General features: G+C 50.2%; 1 protein-coding gene across 1 annotated transcript in view; it reads right to left on the bottom strand.

The window, feature by feature from the left end:
* LOC132833894 (alpha-2-macroglobulin-like) overlaps positions 1-19,657 on the bottom strand; it is a 159,556-nt gene that overhangs the window by 121,967 nt on the left and 17,932 nt on the right. Inside the window, exons 3-4 of the mRNA XM_060852554.1 lie at positions 19,018-19,186; positions 16,635-16,687 (exon numbers count right to left, since the gene is read on the bottom strand). Coding sequence (XP_060708537.1) covers positions 16,635-16,687; positions 19,018-19,186 — 222 coding nt within the window. The remainder of the gene's footprint in view (positions 1-16,634; positions 16,688-19,017; positions 19,187-19,657) is intronic.

Here is a 19,657-nt window from a genome sequence, read left to right as displayed (position 1 = left end):
AGTCAGTGGTCGGTGCGGGAGTGTCAGTGGTCAGTGTGGGAGGGTCAGTGGTCAGTGTGGGAATGTCAGTGGTCAGTATGGGAGTGTCAGTGGTCAGCGTGGGAGTGTCACGGGACAATGTAGAGTGTCAGTGGTCAGAGCGGGTGTGTCAGTGGTCAGTGCGGGAGGGTCAGTGGTCAGTGCAGGAGTGTCAGTGTCAGTGTGGGAGTGTCAGTGGTCAGTATGAGAATGTCATTGGTTCGTGCAGTGAGTCAGTGGTCACTGCGGAGTGACAGTGGTCAGTATGGAGTAACAGTGGTCAGTGCGGGATTGTCAGTGGTCAGTGCAGAGTGACACTGGTGAGTCTGGAGTGACACTGGTCAGTGCGGAGTGTCAGGGGTCGGTACGGGGGTTTCAGTGGTCGGTGCGAGATTATCACTGGTCAGCATGAGACTGTCAGTGGTCAGTTCGGAGTGACACTGGTCAGTGCGGGATTGTCAGTGATCAGTGCTGGAGTGTCAGTGGTCAGTGCGGATGAGTCAGTGGTCAGTGCGGAGTGTCAGTGGTCAGTGCGGAGTTTCAGTGGTCGGTGCGGGAGTTTCAGCGGTTGGTGCGGTGTGTCAGTGGTCAGCGTGGAGTGACAGTATCAGTGGTCAGCGTGAGACTGTCAGTGGTAAGTGTGGGAGTGTCAGTGGTCAGTGTGTGAGTGTCAGTGGTTAGTGCGCGAGTGTCAGTGGTAAATATGGGACTGTCAGTGGTCAGTGTGGGAGTGTCAGTGGCCAGTGTGGGAATGTCATTAGTTAGTGCAGAGTGTCAGTTGTCACTGTTGAGTGACAGTGGTCAGTGCGGAGTTTCAGTGGTCAGTGCGAGAGTATCAGTGGTCAGCGTGAGACTGTCAGTGGGCAGTGTGGGAGTGTCAGTGGTCAGTACGGGGGTTTCAGTGGTAAGTGCAGGAGTGTCAGGGGACAGTGCAGGTGTGTCAGTGGTCAGTTGTGGGAGTGTCAGTGGCCAGTGCAGAGGTTTCAGTCGTCAGTATGGGAGTGTCAGTTGTCAGTGTGGGAATGTCAGGGGACAGTGTGGGTATGTCAGTGGTCACTGTGGGAGTGTCAGTGGTCAGTGTCGGACTGTCTGCGGCCAGTGCAGGAGTGTCAGGAGTCAGTGTGGAGTGTCAGTGGTCAGTGTTGGATGGTCATTGTTCAGTGCAGGAGTGTTAGTGGTCAGTGCAAGAGTATCAGTGGTCAGTGTGGGAGTGTCAATGGGCAGTGTGGGAGTGTCAGTGGTCAGTGCGGGAGTGTCAGTGGACAGTGCGGCTTTGTCATTGGTCAGTTGTGGGAGTGTCAGTGGTCAGTGTGGTAGTGTCAGGGGACAGTGTAGGAATGTCGGGACAGTGTGGGTGTGTCAGTGGTCAGTGTGGGAATGTCAACCGACCGTGTGGGAGTGTCAGTGGACAGTGCGGGAGTGTCAGTGAACAGTGCGGGAGTGTCAGTGAACAGTGCGGGAGTGTAAGTGGTCAGTGCAGGAGTGTCAGTGGACAGTGCGGGAGTGTCAGTGGACAGTGCGGGAGTGTCAGTGGTCAGTGTAGGAGTGTCAGGGGACAGTGTGGGAATGTCAGTAGTCAGTGTGTGGGTGTCAGTGGACAGTGCGGGAGTGTCAGTGGACAGTGCGGGAGTGTCAGTGGTCAGTGTAGGAGTGTCAGGGGACAGTGTGGGAATGTCAGTAGTCAGTGTGTGGGTGTCTGTGGTCAGTGCGGGAGTGTCAGTGGACAGCGCGGGAGTGTCAGTGGTCAGTGTTGGATGGTCATTGGTCAGTGCAGCAGTGTTAGTGGTCAGTGTGGGAGTGTCAGAGGACAATGTGGAGTGTCAGTGGTCAGTGCAGCAGTGTCTCAGTGCAGGAGGGTCAGGGGACTGTGCAGCAGTGTCAGTGGACAGTGCGGGAGTGTCAGTGGTCAGTGTGGGAGTGTCAGGGGACAGTGTGGGAGTGTCAATGGTCAGAGCAGGTGTGTCAGTGGTCAGTGTGGGAGGGTCAGTGGTCAGTGTGGGAATGTCAGTGGTCAGTATGGGAGTGTCAGTGGTCAACGTGGGAATGTCATGGGACAATGTGGATTGTCAGTGGTCGGAGCGGGTGTGTCAGTGGTCAGTGCGGGAGGGTCAGTGGTCAGTGCAGGAGTGTCAGTGTCAGTGTGGGAGTGTCAGTGGTCAATGTGAGATGTCAGTGGTCAGTATGAGAATGTCATTGGTTCGTGCAGTGAGTCAGTGGTCACTGCGGAGTGACAGTGGTCAGTATGGAGTAACAGTGGTCAGTGCGGGATTGTCAGTGATCAGTGCAGAGTGACACTGGTCAGTCTGGAGTGACACTGGTCAGTGCGGAGTGTCAGGGGTCGGTACGGGGGTTTCAGTGGTCGGTGCGAGATTATCACTGGTCAGCGTGAGACTGTCAGTGGTCAGTTCGGAGTGACACTGGTCAGTGCGGGATTGTCAGTGATCAGTGCTGGAGTGTCAGTGGTCAGTGCAGAGTGTCAGTGATCAGTGCTGGAGTGTCAGTGGTCAGGGCGGAGTGTCAGTGGTCAGTGTGGGGTGTCAGTGGTCAGTGAGGGAGTGTCAGTGGTCAGTGTGGAGTGTCAGTGGTCAGTGTGGAGTGTCAGTGGTCAGTGCGGAGAGTCAGTGGTTGGTGCGGGAGTGTCAGTGGTCAGTGCAGGAGTGTCAGTGGTTAGCGTGGGAGTATCAGGCGACAGTGCAGAAGAGTCAGTGGTCAGTGTGCGAGTGTCAGTGGTCAGTGTGGAAGTGGCAGTGGTTCGTGCAGGAGTGTCAGTGGTCAATGTGGGATGTCAGTGGTCAGTATGAGAATGTCATTGGTTAGTGCAGTGAGTCAGTGGTCACTGCGGAGTGACAGTGGTCAGTGCTGGAGTGTCAGTGGTCAGTGCTGGAGTGTTAGTGGTCAGTGCGGAAGTGTCAGTGGTCAGTGCGGTGTGTCAGTGGTCGGTACGAGGGTTTCAGTGGTCGGTGCGAGATTATCACTGGTCAGCGTGAGACTGTCAGTACTCAGTGCGGAGTGACACTGGTCAGTGCGGGATTGTCAGTGATCAGTGCTAGGGTGTCAGTGGTCAGTGTGGAGTGTCAGTGGTCGGTGCGGAGTGTCAGTGGTCGGTGTGGAAGTGGCTGCGGTCAGTGCTGGAGTGTCAGTGGTCAGTGTGGGAGTGTCAGTGGGGGAGTGTCAGTGGTCAATGTTGCATGTCAGTGGTCAGTACAAGAATGTCATTGAGTGCAGTGAGTCAGTGGTCACTGCGGAGTGACTGTGGTCAGTATGGAGTAACAGTGGTCAGTGCGGGATTGTCAGTGGTCAGTGCTGGAGTGTCAGTGATCAGTGCAGAGTGACACGGGTCAGTGCTGGAGTGTCAGGAGTCAGTGCGGGTGTGTCATGAGTTAGTGTGGGACTGTCAGTGGTCAGTGCAGGAGTGTCAGTGGTCGGTGAGGAATATCAGTGATCGGTGCGGGAGTGTCAGTGGTCAGTGCGGGAGTGTCAGTGATCAGTGCTGGTGTGTCAGTGGTCAGAGTGGGAGTGTCAGTGGTCAGTGCAGGAGTGTCAGTGGTCGGTGCGGAGTGTCAGTGGTCAGTGCGGAGTGTCAGTGGTCGGTGTGAGATTATCACTGGTCAGCGTGAGACTGTCAGTGGTCCGTGTGGGAGTGTCAGTGGTCCGTGTGGGAGTGTCAGTGGTCCGTGTGGGAGTGTCAGTGGTTAGTGTGGGAGTGTCAGTGGTCAGTGCGGGAGTGTCAGTGGTCAGTGCGGGAGTGTCAGTGGTCAGTGTGGAAGTGTCAGGGGTCAGTGCAGGAGTGTCAGTGGTCAGGGCGGAAGTGTCAGTGGTCAGTATGAGAATGTCATTTGTTCGTGCAGTGTGTCAGCGGTCACAGCGGAGTGTCAGTGGTCAGTGCGGAGTGTCAGTGGTCAATGTGGGATGTCAGTGGTCAGTATGAGAATGTCATTGTTTAGTGCAATGAGTCAGTGGTCATCGCGGAGTGACAGTAGTCAGTGTGGGATTGTCAGTGGTCAGTGCGGAGTGACACTGGTCAGTATGGAGTGACAGTGGTCAGTGCTGGAGAGTCAGGAGTCATTGTGGGAGTGTCAGGAGTCAGTCTGGTAGTGTGAGTGTTCCGTGCAGGATTGTCAGTGGTCAGTGCAGGATTATCAGTGGTCAGGGCGGAAGTGTCAGTGGTCAGTATGGGAATGTCATTTGTTCATGCAGTGAGTCAGCGGTCACAGCAGAGTGACAGTGGTCAGTGTGGAGTGTCAGTGGTCAGTGTGGAAGTGGCAGTGGTTCGTGCAGGAGTGTCAGTGGTCAGTATGAGAATGTCATTGGTTAGTGCATTGAGTCAGTGGTCACTGCGGAGTAACAGTGGTCAGTATGGAGTAACAGTGGTCAGTGCGGGATTGTCAGTGGTCAGTGCTGGAGTGTCAGTGGTACGTGCAGGAGTGTCAGTGGTCGGTGCGGAATATCAGTGGTCAATGCGGAAGTGTCAGTGGTCAGTGCGGGGGTTTCAGTGGTAAGTGTGGGAGTGTCAGGGAACAGTGCAAGAGAGTCAGTGGCCTGTGTGGGAATGTCATTGGTCAGTATGTATTGTCAGTGGCCAGTGGTCAGTGTGGGGGTTTCAGTAGTAAGTGTGGGAGTGACAGTGGTCAGTGCAGGATTGTCAGTGGTTAGAACATAGAACATAGAACATAGAACAATACAGCACAGAACAGGCCCTTCGGCCCACGATGTTGTGCCGAACATCTATCCTAGATTAAGCACCCATCCATGTACCTATCCAATTGCCGCTTAAAGGTCGTCAATGATTCTGACTCTACCACTGCCACGGGCAGCGCATTCCATGCCCCCACCACTCTCTGGGTAAAGAACCCACCCCTGACATCTCCCCTATACCTTCCACCCTTCACCTTAAATTTATGTCCCCTTGTAACACTCTGTTGTACCCGGGGAAAAAGTTTCTGACTGTCTACTCTATCTATTCCTCTGATCATCTTATAAACCTCTATCAAGTCACCCCTCATCCTTCGCTGTTCCAACGAGAAAAGGCCGAGAACTCTCAACCTATCCTCGTACGACCTATTCTCCATTCCAGGCAACATCCTGGTAAATCTTCTCTGCACCCTCTCCAAAGCTTCCACATCTTTCCTAAAGTGAGGCGACCAGAACTGCACACAGTACTCCAAATGTGGCCTTACCAAGGTCCTGTACAGCTGCAACATCACTTCACGACTCTTGAATTCAATCCCTCTGCTAATGAACGCTAATACACCATAGGCCTTCTTACAAGCTCTATCCACCTGAGTGGCAACTTTCAAAGATCTATGTACATAGACCCCAAGATCCCTCTGTTCCTCCACCTGACTAACAACCCTACCATTAACCCTGTATTCCGCATTCTTATTTGTTCTTCCAAAATGGACAACCTCACACTTGGCAGGGTTGAACTCCATCTGCCACTCCTCAGCTCAGCTCTGCATCATATCTAAGTCCCTTTGCAGCCGACAACAGCCCTCCTCACTGTCCACAACTCCACCAATCTTCGTATCATCTGCAAATTTACTGACCCACCCTTCGACTCCCTCATCCAAGTCATTAATAAAAATTACAAACAGTAGAGGACCCAGAACTGATCCGTGCGGAACTCCACTTGTAACTGGACTCCAGGCTGAATATTTACCATCTACCACCACTCTCTGACTTCGACCGGTTAGCCAGTTTTCAATCCAATTGGCCAAGTTTCCCTCTATCACATGCCTCCTGACTTTCCGCATAAGCCTACCATGGGGAACCTTATCAAATGCCTTACTAAAATCCATGTACACTACATCCACTGCTCTACCCTCATCCACATGCTTGGTCACCTCCTCAAAGAATTCAATAAGACTTGTAAGGCAAGACCTACCCTTCACAAATCCGTGCTGGCTGTCCCTAATCAAGCAGTGTCTTTCCAGATACTCATAAATCCTATCCCTCAGTACCCTTTCCATTACTTTGCCTATCACCGAAGTAAGACTAACTGGCCTGTAATTCCCGGGGTTATCCCTATTCCCTTTTTTGAACAGGGGCACAACATTCGCTACTCTCCAGTCCCCTGGTACCACCCCCGTTGACAGTGAAGACGAAAAGATCATTGCCAACGGTACTGCAATTTCCTCTCTTGCTTCCCACATAATCCTAGGATATATCCCGTCAGGCCCAGGGGACTTGTCTATCCTCAAGTTGTTCAAAATGTCCAACACATCTTCCTTCCTAACAAGTATCTCTTCTAGCTTACCAGTCCGTTTCACACTCTCCTCTTCAACAATACGGTCCCTCTCGTTCGTAAATACTGAAGAAAAGTACTCATTCAAGACCTCTCCTATCTCTTCCGACTCAATACATAATCTCCCACTACTGTCCTTGATCGGACCTACCCTCGTTCTCGTCATTCTCATGTTTCTCACATACCCATAAAATGCCTTGGGGTTATCCTTGATCCTATCCGCCAAGGATTTTTCATGCCCTCTCTTAGCTCTCCTAATCCCTTTCTTCAGGTCCCTTCTGGCCATCCTGTATCCCTCCAACGCTCTGTCTGAACACTGTTTCCTCAACCTTATATAAGCCTCCTTCTTCCTCTTTACTAGACATTCAACCTCCCTCGTCAACCAAGGCTCCCTCATACAACCATCTCTTTCTTGCCTGACAGGTACATACATATCAAGGACACGTCGTATCTGTTCCTTGAAAAAGTTCCACATTTCCACCACATCCTTCCCTGACAGCCTATGCTCCCAACTTATGCTCCTCAAATCCTGTCTTACAGCATCGTAATTTCCCTTCCCCCAATTGTAAAATCTACCCTGTTGTGCGCATCTATCTCTCTTCATAACCAAGGTGAAAGTCACAGAATTGTGGTCACCATCACCAAAATGTTCACCCACTAACAAGCCCATCACTTGTCCCGGCTCATTACCAAGTACCAAATCCAAATGGTAAATGGTTAGTGTGAGAGTATCAGGCGACAGTGTAGGAGTGTCAGGGGTCAGTGCAGGAGAGTCAGTAGTCAGTGTGGGAGTGTCATTGCTCAGTGCGGTAGTGTCAGTGGTCAGTGTGAGTCTGTCAATGGTTAGTGTGGGTTTGTCAGTGGTCAGTGCGGGGGTGTCAGTGGTGAGTGCAGGAATGTCAGTGGTTAGCATCGGAGTGTCAGGGGACAGTGCAAGAAGGTCAGTGGTCAGTGTGGGATTGTCAGTGGTCAGTGCTGGAATGTCAGTGGTCAGTGTGGGAGTGTCAGGAGTCAGTGTGGGAGTGTCATTGGTTCGTGTGGGTTTGTCAGTGGTCAGTGTGGGAGTGTCATTGGTTCGTGTGGGTTTGTCAGTGGTCAGTGCGAGAGTGTCATTGGTTAGCATGGGAGTGTCAGAGGACAGAGCAAGAAGGTCAGTGGCCTGTGTGGGAGTGTCATTGGTCAGTTTTGCAGTATCAGTGGTAATTGTGGGATTGTCAGTAGTCAGTGCTGGAGTGTCAGGAGTCAGTGTGGGTGTGTCAGGAGTCAGTGTGGGTGTGTCAGGAGTCAGTGTGGGTGTGTCAGTGGTTAGTGTGGGTGTGTCAGTGGTTAGTGTGGGTGTGTCAGTGGTCAGTGTGGGAGTGTCATTGGTCATCGCGGACTGTCAGGAGTCAGTACGGAGAGTTACGGGACAGTGCAGGAGTGTCAGGGGTCACTGTGGGCGTGTCAGGGGTCATTGTGGGGGTGTCAGGGGTCAGTGAGGGAGTGTCAATGGTCACTGCGGAGTGTCAGTGGTTAGTGGGAGTGCCAGGGAACAGTGCAGGAGTGTCGTCAGTCAGTGTGGGAGGGTCAATGGTCAGTGCGGAGTGTCACTGGTTAGTGTGGGAGTGTCAGTGGTCAGTGCGGGAGTGTCAGTGGTCGGTGTGGAAGTGGCAGTGGTCAGTGCGGAGTGTCAGTGGTCAGTGTGGGATGTCAGTGGTCAGTGCTGGAGTGTCAGTGGTCAGTGTGGGAGTGTCAGGAGTCAGTGTGGGAGTGTCAGTGGTTAGTGTGGGTGTGTCAGTAGTCAGTGTGGGAGTGTCATTGGTCATCGCGGACTGTCAGGAGTCAGTATGGGAGTGGCAGTGGTCAGTGCGGACTGTCAGTGGTCAGTATGGGAGTGTCAGTGGTTCGTGCGGGAGTGTCAGTGGACGGTGTGGGACGTCAGTGGTCAGTATGAGAATGTCATTGGTTAGTGCAGTGAGTCAGTGGTCACTGCGGAGTGACAGTGGTCAGTATGGAGTAACAGTGGTCAGTGCTGGAGTGTCAGTGATCAGTGCAGAGTGACATGGGTCAGTGCGGGTGTGTCAGGAGTCACTGCGGGTGTGTCATGAGTTAGTGTGGGAGTGTCAGTGGTCAGTGCAGGAGTGTCAGTGGTCGGTGCGGAGTGTCAGTGGTCGGTGCGAGATTATCACTGGTCAGCATGAGACTGTCAGTGGTCAGTGCGGGATTGTCAGTGGTCAGTGCGGGATTGTCAGTGGTCAGTGCTGGAGTGTCAGTGGTCAGTGCTGGAGTGTCAGTGATCAGTGTGGAGTGTCAGTGATCAGTGTGGAGTGTCAGTGGTCAGTGCAGGAGTGTCAGTGATCAGTGCAGACTGTCAGTGGTCAGTGCGGGAGTTTCAGTGGTCGGTACGGGAGTTTCAGTGGTCAGTGCGGGAGTTTCAGTGGTCAGTGCGGACTGTCAGGAGTCAGTAGGGAGAGTTACGGGACAGTGCAGGAGTGTCAGGGGTCATTGTGGGCGTGTCAGTGGTCAGTGAGGGAGTGTCAATGGTCACTACGGAGCGTCAGTGGTTAGTGGGAGTGCCAGGGGACAGTGCAGGAGTGTCGACAGTCAGTGTGGTAGGGTCAGTGATCAGTGCGGAGTGTCACTGGTTAGTGTGGGAGTGACAGTGGTCAGTGTGGGATGTCAGTGGTCAGTGCTGGAGTGTCATTGGTTAGTGCAGTGAGTCAGTGGTCACTGCGGAGTGACAGTGGTCAGTGCTGGAGTGTCAGTGGTCAGTGCTGGAGTGTTAGTGGTCGGTAAGGGGTTTCAGTGGTCGGTGCGAGATTATCACTGGTCAGCATGAGACTGTCAGTGGTCAGTGCGGAGTGACACTGGTCAGTGCTGGAGTGTCAGTGGTCAGTGCTGGAGTGTCAGTGATCAGTGCAGGAGTGTCAGTGGTCAGTGCAGGAGTGTCAGTGATCAGTGCAGGAGTGTCAGTGGTCAGTGCGGGAGTTTCAGTGATCAGTGCAGACTGTCAGTGGTCAGTGCGGGAGTTTCAGTGGTCGGTACGGGAGTTTCAGTGGTCAGTGCGGACTGTCAGGAGTCAGTACTGAGAGTTACGGGACAGCGCAGGAGTGTCAGGGGTCATTGTGGGCGTGTCAGTGGTCAGTGAGGGAGTGTCAATGGTCACTACGGAGCGTCAGTGGTTAGTGGGAGTGCCAGGGGACAGTGCAGGAGTGTCGTCAGTCAGTGTGGTAGGGTCAGTGATCAGTGCGGAGTGTCACTGGTTAGTGTGGGAGTGTCAGTGGTCAGTGTGGGATTGTCAGTGGTCAGTGCTGGAGTGTCAGTGGTCAGTGTGGAAGTGGCAGTGGTCAGTGCGGAGTGTCAGTGGTCAGTGTGGGATGTCAGTGGTCAGTGCTGGAGTGTCAGTGGTCAGTGTGGGAGTGTCAGGAGTCAGTGTGGGAGTGTCAGTGGTTAGTGTGGGTGTGTCAGAAGTCAGTGTGTGAGTGTCATTGGTCATCGCGGACTGTCAGGAGTCAGTATGGGAGTGGCAGTGGTCAGTATGGGAGTGTCAGTGGTTCGTGCGGGAGTGTCAGTGGTCGGTGTGGGATGTCAGTGGTCAGTATGAGAATGTCATTGGTTAGTGCAGTGAGTCAGTGGTCACTGCGGAGTGACAGTGGTCAGTATGGAGTAACAGTGGTCAGTGCTGGAGTGTCAGTGGTCAGTGCAGAGTGACATGGGTCGGTACGGGGGTTTCAGTGATCAGTGCGAGATTATCACTGGTCAGCGTGAGACTGTCAGTGGTCAGTGCAGGATTGTCAGTGGTCAGTGCGGAGAGTCAGTGGTCAGTGCAGAGTGACACTGGTCAGTGCAGGAGTTTCAGTGGTCGGTGCGAGATTATTAGTGGTCAGCGTGAGACTGACAGTGGTAAATGTGGGTGCTTCAATGGTCAGTGCGGGAGTGTCAGTGGTTAGTGCGGGAGTGTCAGTTGTAAATGTGGGAGTGTCAGTGGTCCGTGCGGGAGTGTCATTGGTCAGTATGGGAATGTCATTGGTTAGTGCAGTGAGTCACCGGTCACAGCAGAGTGACAGTGCTCAGTGCGGAGTGACAGTGGTCAGAGCGGAGTTTCAGTGGTAAGTGTGGGAGTGTCAGTGGTCAGTGTGGGAGTGTCAGTGGTCAGTGTGGGAGTGTCAGTGGTCAGTGTGGGAGTGTCAGGGGACAGTGTGGGAGTGTCAGTGGTCAGTGTGGGACTGTCAGTGGTCAGTATGGGAATGTCATTGGTTAGTGCAGAGAGTCAGTGGTTAGTGTGAGAGTGTCATTGCTCAGTGCGGTAGTGTCAGTGGTCAGTGTGAGTGTGTCAGTGGTTAGTGTGGGTGTGTCAGTGGTCAGTGCGGGAGTCAGCGGTGAGTGCAGGAGTGTCAGTGGTTAGCATGGGAGTGCCAGGGGACAGTGCAAGAGGGTCAGTGGCCTGTGTGGGAGTGTCATTGGTCAGTTTGGGAGTGTCAGTGGTCAGTGTGGGAGTGTCAGGAGTCAGTGTGGAAGTGGCAGTGGTCAGTGCGGAGTGTCAGTGGTCAGTGTGGGATGCCAGTGGTCAGTGTGGGAATGTCAATGGTCAGTGCAGTGAGTCACTGGTCTCTGCGGAGTGACAGTGGTCAGTATGGAGTAACAGTGGTCAGTGCGAGATTGTCAGTGGTCAGTGCTGGAGTGTCAGTGGTCAGTGCGGAGTGTCAGTGATCGGTGCGGAGTGTCAGTGATCGGTGCGGAGTGTCAGTGATCGGGGCGGAGTGTCAGTGGTCAGTGCGGAGTGTCAGGGGTCGGTACGGGTGTTTCAGTGGTCGGTGCGAGATTATCACTGGTCAGCGTGAGACTGTCAGTGGTCAGTGCGGAGTGACACTGGTCAGTGCGGGATTGTCAGTGATCAGTGCTGGAGTGTCAGTGGTCAGTGCGGGAGTTTCAGTGGTCAGTGCGGACTGTCAGTGGTCAGTGCGGATGTCAGTGGTCAGTGTGGGAGTGTCAGTGGTCAGTATGGGAATGTCAGTGGTCACTGCAGAGTGACGGTGGTCACTGCGAAGTGTCAGTGGTCTGTGCGGAGAGTCAGTGGTCAGTGAGGGAGTGTCAGTGGTTAGCGTGGGAGCGTCAGGGGACAGTGCAGGAGAGTCAGTGGTCAGTGTGGGAATGTCATTAGTCAGTGCGGGAGTGTCATTAGTCAGTGCGGTAGTGTCAGTGGTCAGAGTGGGTGTGTCAGTGGTCAGTGCGGGAGTGTCAGCGGTGAGTGCAGGAGTGTCAGTGGTTAGCATGGGAGTGTCAGGGACAGTGCAGGAGAGTCAGTGGCCAGTGTGCGAGTGTCATTGGTCAGTGCGGCAGTGTCAATGGTAAGTGTGGGTTGTCAGTGGTCAGTGCTAGAGTGTCAGTGGTCTGTGTGGGTGTGTCAGGAGTCCTAGAGGAAGAGAGGATTAGGAGGCGAACTTTCTAAGGTGTTCAAAATGGTCAACAATTTTGGCAAGAGAAAGAAGGATATTCTGTTTCCAATAATCAGCGACGGAGGGGGGAGTGAGATTCGGAGAAATGTCTTAATATACATTAATGATCTGGAAGAGGGCACTGTTGGTATGATCAGCAAGTCTACAGATGACACGAAGATTGGTGGAGTAGCAGAAAGCATAAGGGACTGTCAGAGAATACAGGAGGATATAGATAGACTGGAGAGTTGGGCAGAAAAGTGGCAGATGGATTTCAATCCAGACAAATGTGGGGTGATACATTTAGGCAAGACTAATTCTAGAGCGAATTATACAATGAACAGAAGAGCCTTGGGAAAGGTTGATGGGCAGAGAGGTCTGGGAGTGCAGGTCCATTGTACCCTGAAAGTTGCTGCACAGGTGGATAGAGTGGTCAAGATAGCATATAGTATGCTTGCCTTCATTGGACGGGGTATTGTGTATAAGAGCTGGCAACACTGTACGAGACCTTGGTTCAGCCGCACTTACAATACTGTGTACAGTTCTGGTCACCACATTACCAAAAGGCTGTGGACACTTTGGAGAGGGTGCAGAGAAGGTTTATGAGGATGTTGCCTGGTATGGAAGGTGCTAGCTATGAAGAAAGGTTGAGCAAGTTAGGTTTATTTTCATAGAAAAAAGGAGATTGGGGGGGGGATCTGATTGAGGTTTACAAAATCATGAAGGGTATAAACAGGGGGGATAGAGACGAGCTTTTTCCCAGGGTGAAGGATTCAGTAACGAGAGGTCATGCTTTCAAGGTGAGAGGTGGAAAGTTTAAGGGGGATACAAGTGACAACTACTTCACACAGAGGGTGGTGGGCATTTGAAACGCGTTGCCAGCAAAGGTGGTAGAGGCAGGCACAGTAGATTCATTTAAGGTGCGTCTGGACAGATGCATGAGTAGGTGGGGAGCAGAGGGATACAGATGCTCAGGAATTGACCAACAGGTTTAGACAGTACATTTGGATCAGCTCAGGCTTGGAGGGCCGAAGGGCCTGTTCCTGGGCTGTACATTTTCTTTATTATTTGTTCTTTGTGTGCATTCAGATTGATGTTGGGATTTGAAATGTGGGGTCTGGGAGAGTGGTGGAGGTGGATTCCATACCGGGTTTCAAAAGAAAGCTGAAAATGTATGTGAAGGTGATGAATTCAGAGGGCTGTGGAAAATTAGACTAGCTTTATAGCTCTTTTAGAAGCCATATCGACATAGTAGGTCAAATGACCTCCCTCTGTACTATAAAATTCTATGCTTCAAAGTGCAAATTTGAGGGAGGGGGTTTAGGAGGTATTTTAATTCAGGTGTACTATGAGAAGTAAAATCTCCAAAGCAGGAAATGACAGGGACAGGAACTGAGATGTAGATTGAGAGGCTACCTGCACTTGCTATTACATCAGGCGTGTATGAAAACCTGCTGATTAGTGAGTAGATTTGGTCAATACTTCTCATCTTTAAAGGGCAGATTTGGGATTCAATTTGCATTTAAGCCTTTGGGCATTTTTCTGCTCTCTATTTTCTGAGAATTAGCTTCTAACACTTTCACAGTAACTTTATTTTAAATCGAGGGGGAGCAAACAGTGTTGACAGTTACTGGACATCCTGCAGTATGCATGATGTCACGGACATACCTAAGTCATGGCAGTCTAAAAAAACCAGGAGGGTAGTGCAGGAGTCTCCTGAGTCCATTGTGCTTGCCAATTGGTAATCTGCTTCAGAGACAGGTCTTTATGAGGCCAGCCAGAACCAAGCCACACGGCAACTCAGCTCAACTCAGGAGACAGGGATGAAGTATGGAAGAGCACTAGTTACAGGGGATTCCACAGTTAGACGATCATCAGGATTTACAGGGACAATAACGGTGATTCAAGGATGGTGTGTTGCCTCCCTGTTGCCAAACTCAATGACAGCAGGCAGCAATTGTAGGCCATCCTCAGTGACAGGGAGGTCAGTCATGGTCCACAATGATACTAAGGACAAAGGTAGGAAGAGGGACAAGGTCCTGAAGCAGATTACAGGGAGTTCAGCAGAAATTTGTAATGCAGGACCTCAACAGCTGTAATCTCAGGATTACTCCCAATGCCACGTGCGAACTGAACATCAGAACAGGAGGACAGACTAATTGGACACATTACTGGAGGGAGGAAATCCAATTCCTGAGACATTGGGAGCAGTTCTAGGGCAGGTCAGACCTGTACAACTGAATGGGTTACACCTTAACACACTGGCACTGATATGCTCACAGGGAGCTTTACTCGTGATGTTGGGCTGAGGTTTAAACTAGCTCATCAGAAGGTTTTGGACTATGTAGGGGAATCCAATCTGAAAGGATGTAATGTTAGTAAAGGGAAGTTGAAAAGATCCTGGAAGACTAGAAACCATGAGAACCACGGCCTGGCGTGAAGTGTATTTCAAAAGTGGAATGATATCGGAAGGACAAAGTTTCAGGCACTCTACCTGCATTCACATCAAAGCTGATAATCTAAAGACAAACAAAAATAAGTGGGTCTGATTGAATTGCCATTATAGAAACTTGGTTGCAAAATAACTGGAATTAGGAATTGAATATTCAACATTTAGGACGACTAAACAAGAAGGAAAAGTTGTGCTGATAATTACGGATGGGATCAGTACATTATTAAAGGGAGATCTCGGGTTGGAAGAAGATCGTGTGAAATCTGCGTGGGTTGGACTAAGGAATAGGAAGGGAATAGCAGCCGTTGATTGCAGCAATTTCTAGGCCACCAATGAAGTACGGCAGTGTAGGGCATGGCATTAATCAGGAGATATGAGAAATACATAGCTTGAGCATTTACAATCTGTGACAATAGTACAGCAGTTCCCCCCCACACCCCTCCACTCCGTATCTACAGGGGATACATTGCTAAACCTACCATGGATAGGAGCAAACCGAATCATTTCGATGGAAAGTTTCCCTGCCTGGCAGCCCCCTGATTCTAGTAGGTTCCCTTTTCCCTATTCCAGCCACGGTAAAGTGTGGGTAACTGAAATCACGGAAAACGATTCCACGGATACAGGATCGCCCTGTCCATATTTCTGCTGGGTGACTGAACTCAGCACTGAAGCTATGGAGGACAAGGGTTCCAAAACTTTCTCTCCAGCAGCGAGTTGATGAGCCAACTCAAAGTTGTGCTCATTTTAGATTTAGTATTTTGTAATGAGAAAGGAGAAATTAATGAACTTGGTGTAAAAGGACTTTTAGTGATGAACAATCACAATATTACATTATGTCTGAAAAGGAGGCAGTTCATTCTGGTGGATTGGCAGCTGTGGTGTGTTTGGTCTGACTTCAACATTTGCATTAATGTTGGAATCTGTAAGCTGTACTCACCCAGACGGTTATCAGAGAATACTGCAAAAGAGAGAAAAATAGAGACTGAGTGACTGAGGAAGAGACCTCCAGAGAAAATAACAAAAACATTCAGAGGACAGGAGAACAGGGTACTGAGCAGAGGGGTACTGGCTGGGGAGGTGAGAAGGGGTGCAGATGGGGAAGGATACAGAAGAGAGGGACAGAGGAAGAGGAATGTGTTCCAGACAATTAAAGCAGCAGGGAAAGAGAGAAGGAGAGAGGGAGACAGACAGAGAGAGACAGAGAGAGACTGAGCGAGGTGGGGAGAGAGACTGAGTGACGGGGGTGAGCTGGGGAGGGAGACTGAGCTGAGAGAGACAGACTGAGCCAGAAGCAGACAGAGAGACAGGCAGAGAAAGAGAGACTGATGGACAAAGAGAGTGTGGTAGAGAGAGACAGACAAACAGAGGTAGAGATAGAGGGAAAATAAAGAAACAGAGATAACAAAAGAGTCAGAGAGTGCAAGAAAGACAGAGAGTCAGGAGTGAGATAGACCAAAACAGTTACAGACTAACAGAGAGAGACAGACAGGCAGAGAGAGAAAGAGAGAGGGAGGGATGGAGAGGCAGAGAGGGGGACAAAGATATAGATAGGTATGGAACAACAGAGACAAAGAAAGAAAGTGAGAGAGGCAGACAGAGACAGAAGGAGTGAGATAAAGACAGAGAGATAGACGGGGGGGGGGGTTAAGAGTGAAAAAGAGACAGAGAGTGAGTGAATGAAATAGAGAAACAATGAGAGGGATGGAGACAGTGAGAAAGAAAAGTGAGACATGATTAGATTACTTACAGTGTGAAAACAGGCCCTTCGGCCCAACAAGTCCACACCAACCCATCGACGCGCAACCCACACAGACCTATTCCCCTACATTTACCCCTTCACCTAACACTATGGGCAATTTAGCATGGCCAATTCACCTAACCTGCACATTTTTGGATTGTGGGAGGAAACCAGAGCACCTGGAGGAAGCCCACACAGACACGGGGAGAATGTGCAAACTCCACACAGAGAGTAGCCTGAGACAGGAATTGAACCCAGGTCTCTGGCACTGTGAGGGAGCAGTGCTAACCACTGTGCCACCGTGTCGCCCATAAATGATGAGAGAGAAAGAAAGAGACGGAGATGGAGAGAGGGAGAGATAGACAGAATGAAAGAGAGAGATACAGAGAGAACAACAAATTCAGTAAGATAAAGAGACAGAGGGAGAGATGTAAAAAGACAGAGAGAGAGAGAGATTGCAAAAGACCAAGACAGAGTGAGAGAGACCGTCAGAGGGAGTGAGAAACAGAGAGATAAAGACACAGCTACAGAGAGAGGAAGAAAGAGTGTACAGAGAAAGAAACTGAGAGATATAGACATAGACAGGGACAGACAGACACACACAGAGATAGAGGCACACATGGGGTAACATACAGACATAAACTGAGACAGAGATGATGTGTAAGAGTGAGAGAGAGGGACAGAGGTACTGGGACAGTGGATGAGGGGATGGGTGAGGTGAGAAGACTGTCAGATTGAGCAGTTGGTGGATACACTGAGAAATCTCACCTTTTCCTGAACAGCCATGAAATTCTCATTTAGTGTCACAATTCTGAACTTCACTGAAAGACAGAAAGGCACAGTAAGATCCCAAACACTAAGACCAGCAATGTGATGTTCCCAACACCCAGTAATTTCATAATGAACTTCAATCCACTGGGATCTGTACTCAAGCCCAGTCCCTTAATAATGCAGACAATTGTAAGGCAGGAACAAGACAAAGCTATTCAGCCCCTCGAGTCTGATCTATACGAACATGAAGATGTCATTCAGCCCCACACTGCACAGATTTAGGTAGAGGCCATTCAGCCCCTTTTTTGATTCTGTTATATAAGAACAAAATGTGGCCATTCAGCCCACTTGAGGCTGTTAGACAGGAAAAAGGGGCCATTCAGCAACTTTCAAACCTGATGCACAGGAAAAGAGACCATTCTGCCCTGCTTGAGACTGCTACCTAGGAACAAGAGGAGACCAGACGGACTGTTGAGCAATTCTTCTATTAATTTAGATCTTATTTGTAAATTACATCCTCCTTTCACCCTGGTTCCCCACAGAGTCATGGAGTCACACTGAACAAGAAAAAGCCCTTCAGCCCCTGTCCTTGCTGACCAGGTTTCCTAAATTGAACTAATCCCACTTTCCTGCACATGGTCCATATCCCACTGCACCTTTCCTATCCATGTACCTATCGTGTAATTGTTGTAATTGTACTCACCTCTATCACTTCCTTTGGCAGCTCATTCCATACATGTACCACCCTCTGTGTGGAAAAGTCATCCCTCAGGCCCCTTTTAAATCTTTCCCCTCTTACTTTAAACCCATGCTGTTCACCTTGACTATGCCCCTCATGATTTTATAAACCTCTTTGAGGTCACCCTTCAGCTTTCAAAGCTTGAGGGAAAAACATCCCAGCCATTCCAGCCTCTCCTTATAAGTCAAACATTTTAATCTCAGTAACATCCTTATAAATCTTTTCTGCACCCTTTCTCGTTTAATAGCATCCTTCCTATAGCAGGGTGACCAGAATTGCATGCAGTACTCCAAATGTGGCCTTACCAATGTATTGTATAACCACAACATGACATCCCAAGTTCTGTACTCAATGATCTGACTGACAAAGCATGGCAAATGCCTTCTTCACCGCCCTGTCTACCTGGATTAATACCTTTTAAAAATCTGAAATCTCCTCACTCAAATTTGAAATTGACCAATTTAACCTGCCAGGTCAGTGTGTCCCATGAGTCACCCCAGCCCCTTCCCATGCACACACAAGGGTTAACAATTTCTCCAGGGAGGGTTTTGCAAATGAACCTGGCCTTGACGGTGTGCATCTGTCATTATTCCTACCTAGCCTTGCTCTCTCGCAAAGCATTTACACAAGTGCAAGTATTTGGGCTAGGTCACACGAGCTGAGTTCACTTCAAAACTGATGAAATTCGTAGTGCTTCTATTTCAAATTGGTTTCAAAATGAATCAGTAAAGTCCTGGGTCAGCATTTTAATGGCCCCTTGTTGCCGTTGAGAAGACAACTGTGAGCTGTCATTTTGAACTGCTGGAGCCCACATGCTGTAGGCTGATCCACAATGCAGTTTGGAGGAAATTCCAGGATTTTGACCCGGCGACGCTGATGGAACAGTGATATATTCCCAAGTCAGGATGGTGAGTGGCTCAGAATGGACCATGCAGGGGATGGTGTCCCCATGTACCTGCTGCCCTTGTCATTCAATGGAAGTGGTCAGGGGTTTAGATAATGCTACATTAGGATCTTTCTTGAATTTCTGCAGTGCATCTTGTAGGTAGTACACACTGCTGCTACTGAGCATCTGTAGTGGAGGGAGTGAATGTTTGTGGATTTGAGGCCAATCAAGTGGGTCCCTTTCTCCTGGATGGTGTCAAGCTTCTTGAGGGTTGTTGGAGCTGCACCCATCCAGGCAAGTGGGGAGTATTCCATCACACTCCAGACTTGTGCCTCATCGAAGGTAAACAAGTTTTGGGGAGTTAGGTGAGTTACTCATTGCAGAATTCCCAGCCTCTGACCTGTTCTTATAACTACTGTATTTATATAACTACCCTGGTTCAGTTTTCTGATGCATGTAACCCCACAGGATATTGGGGTAATCAGTGAAACCACTGAATGTTAATGGGTGATGCTTACATTCTCTCTTGTTGGAGGTGCTCACTGGCTGGCATTTGAGGGGCACAATTGTGGGGGATTCAGTGATAGTGATGTCCAGTGCTGAGACAATGAGATCCTCTTTGCTTGGATGAAGTGGCTATGGTGTGGAACCTCTCCTGGTGACAACTTGCCGTTGAGATTGTAAACTGGTTTCTTTCCAGAAACAAGACCCTCCCCTTCTCCTGAACTTTTCTGTCACACAAATTCAACACTCACCTGTTTGCCCAGCTTTGTAAACAGGCTTGTCTGTCTGTACAAATGTCCGTGGCTCATATCTTGCCAAAACAACATTCTTGCTGTCCTCTGAGGTCAGATTTGGCCCTGATCGATGGACTGTAACCTTGATCAGTGATGGGCAGTCGAAAGCAAATTCGGAGTCTGCAACCTGCTCAAACAAATGCGCCACATGTCAGACCAATATCGGAGCTCAGGAACAGGAGGCTCAGCCCCTCCTCGAGACTGCTGGACAGTATCAGGAGAAGGACATACAGCCCCTCAAGTTCATTGTGCAGGGAAAGGAAGAGCCATTCATGTGACCACGAGGAATGCAAAGCAGGAAAGGCCATTCTGCCACCTTACATTCTCCATCATTTCACGAGATTAAGACTGATCTAGCTGTGACCTATATTCCAGTGTGTGTGTGTGTGTGTGTGTGTGTGTGTGTGTGTGTGTGTGTGTGTGTGTGTGTGTGTGTGTGTGTACACGCAGGCAGGCAAGTGTGTAAAAGCAGAGACTTCAGGAAGTCCACATATCCTTTGTGTGAGGAAATGTTAGCTCTTGTCACACATGACCAGCTTGGGTTCAAATTCTGAGAACTAACCACGTGGGACCAGACACTCCCAGCTCTGGTGCTGCG

This window comes from Hemiscyllium ocellatum, chromosome 38 (genome assembly GCF_020745735.1).
Source record: "Hemiscyllium ocellatum isolate sHemOce1 chromosome 38, sHemOce1.pat.X.cur, whole genome shotgun sequence".
In the NCBI taxonomy this organism is placed as follows: domain Eukaryota; kingdom Metazoa; phylum Chordata; class Chondrichthyes; order Orectolobiformes; family Hemiscylliidae; genus Hemiscyllium; species Hemiscyllium ocellatum.
The sequence above is the reverse complement of the archived record's forward strand: the minus strand, read 5'-3'. Positions and strand labels throughout refer to the sequence as shown.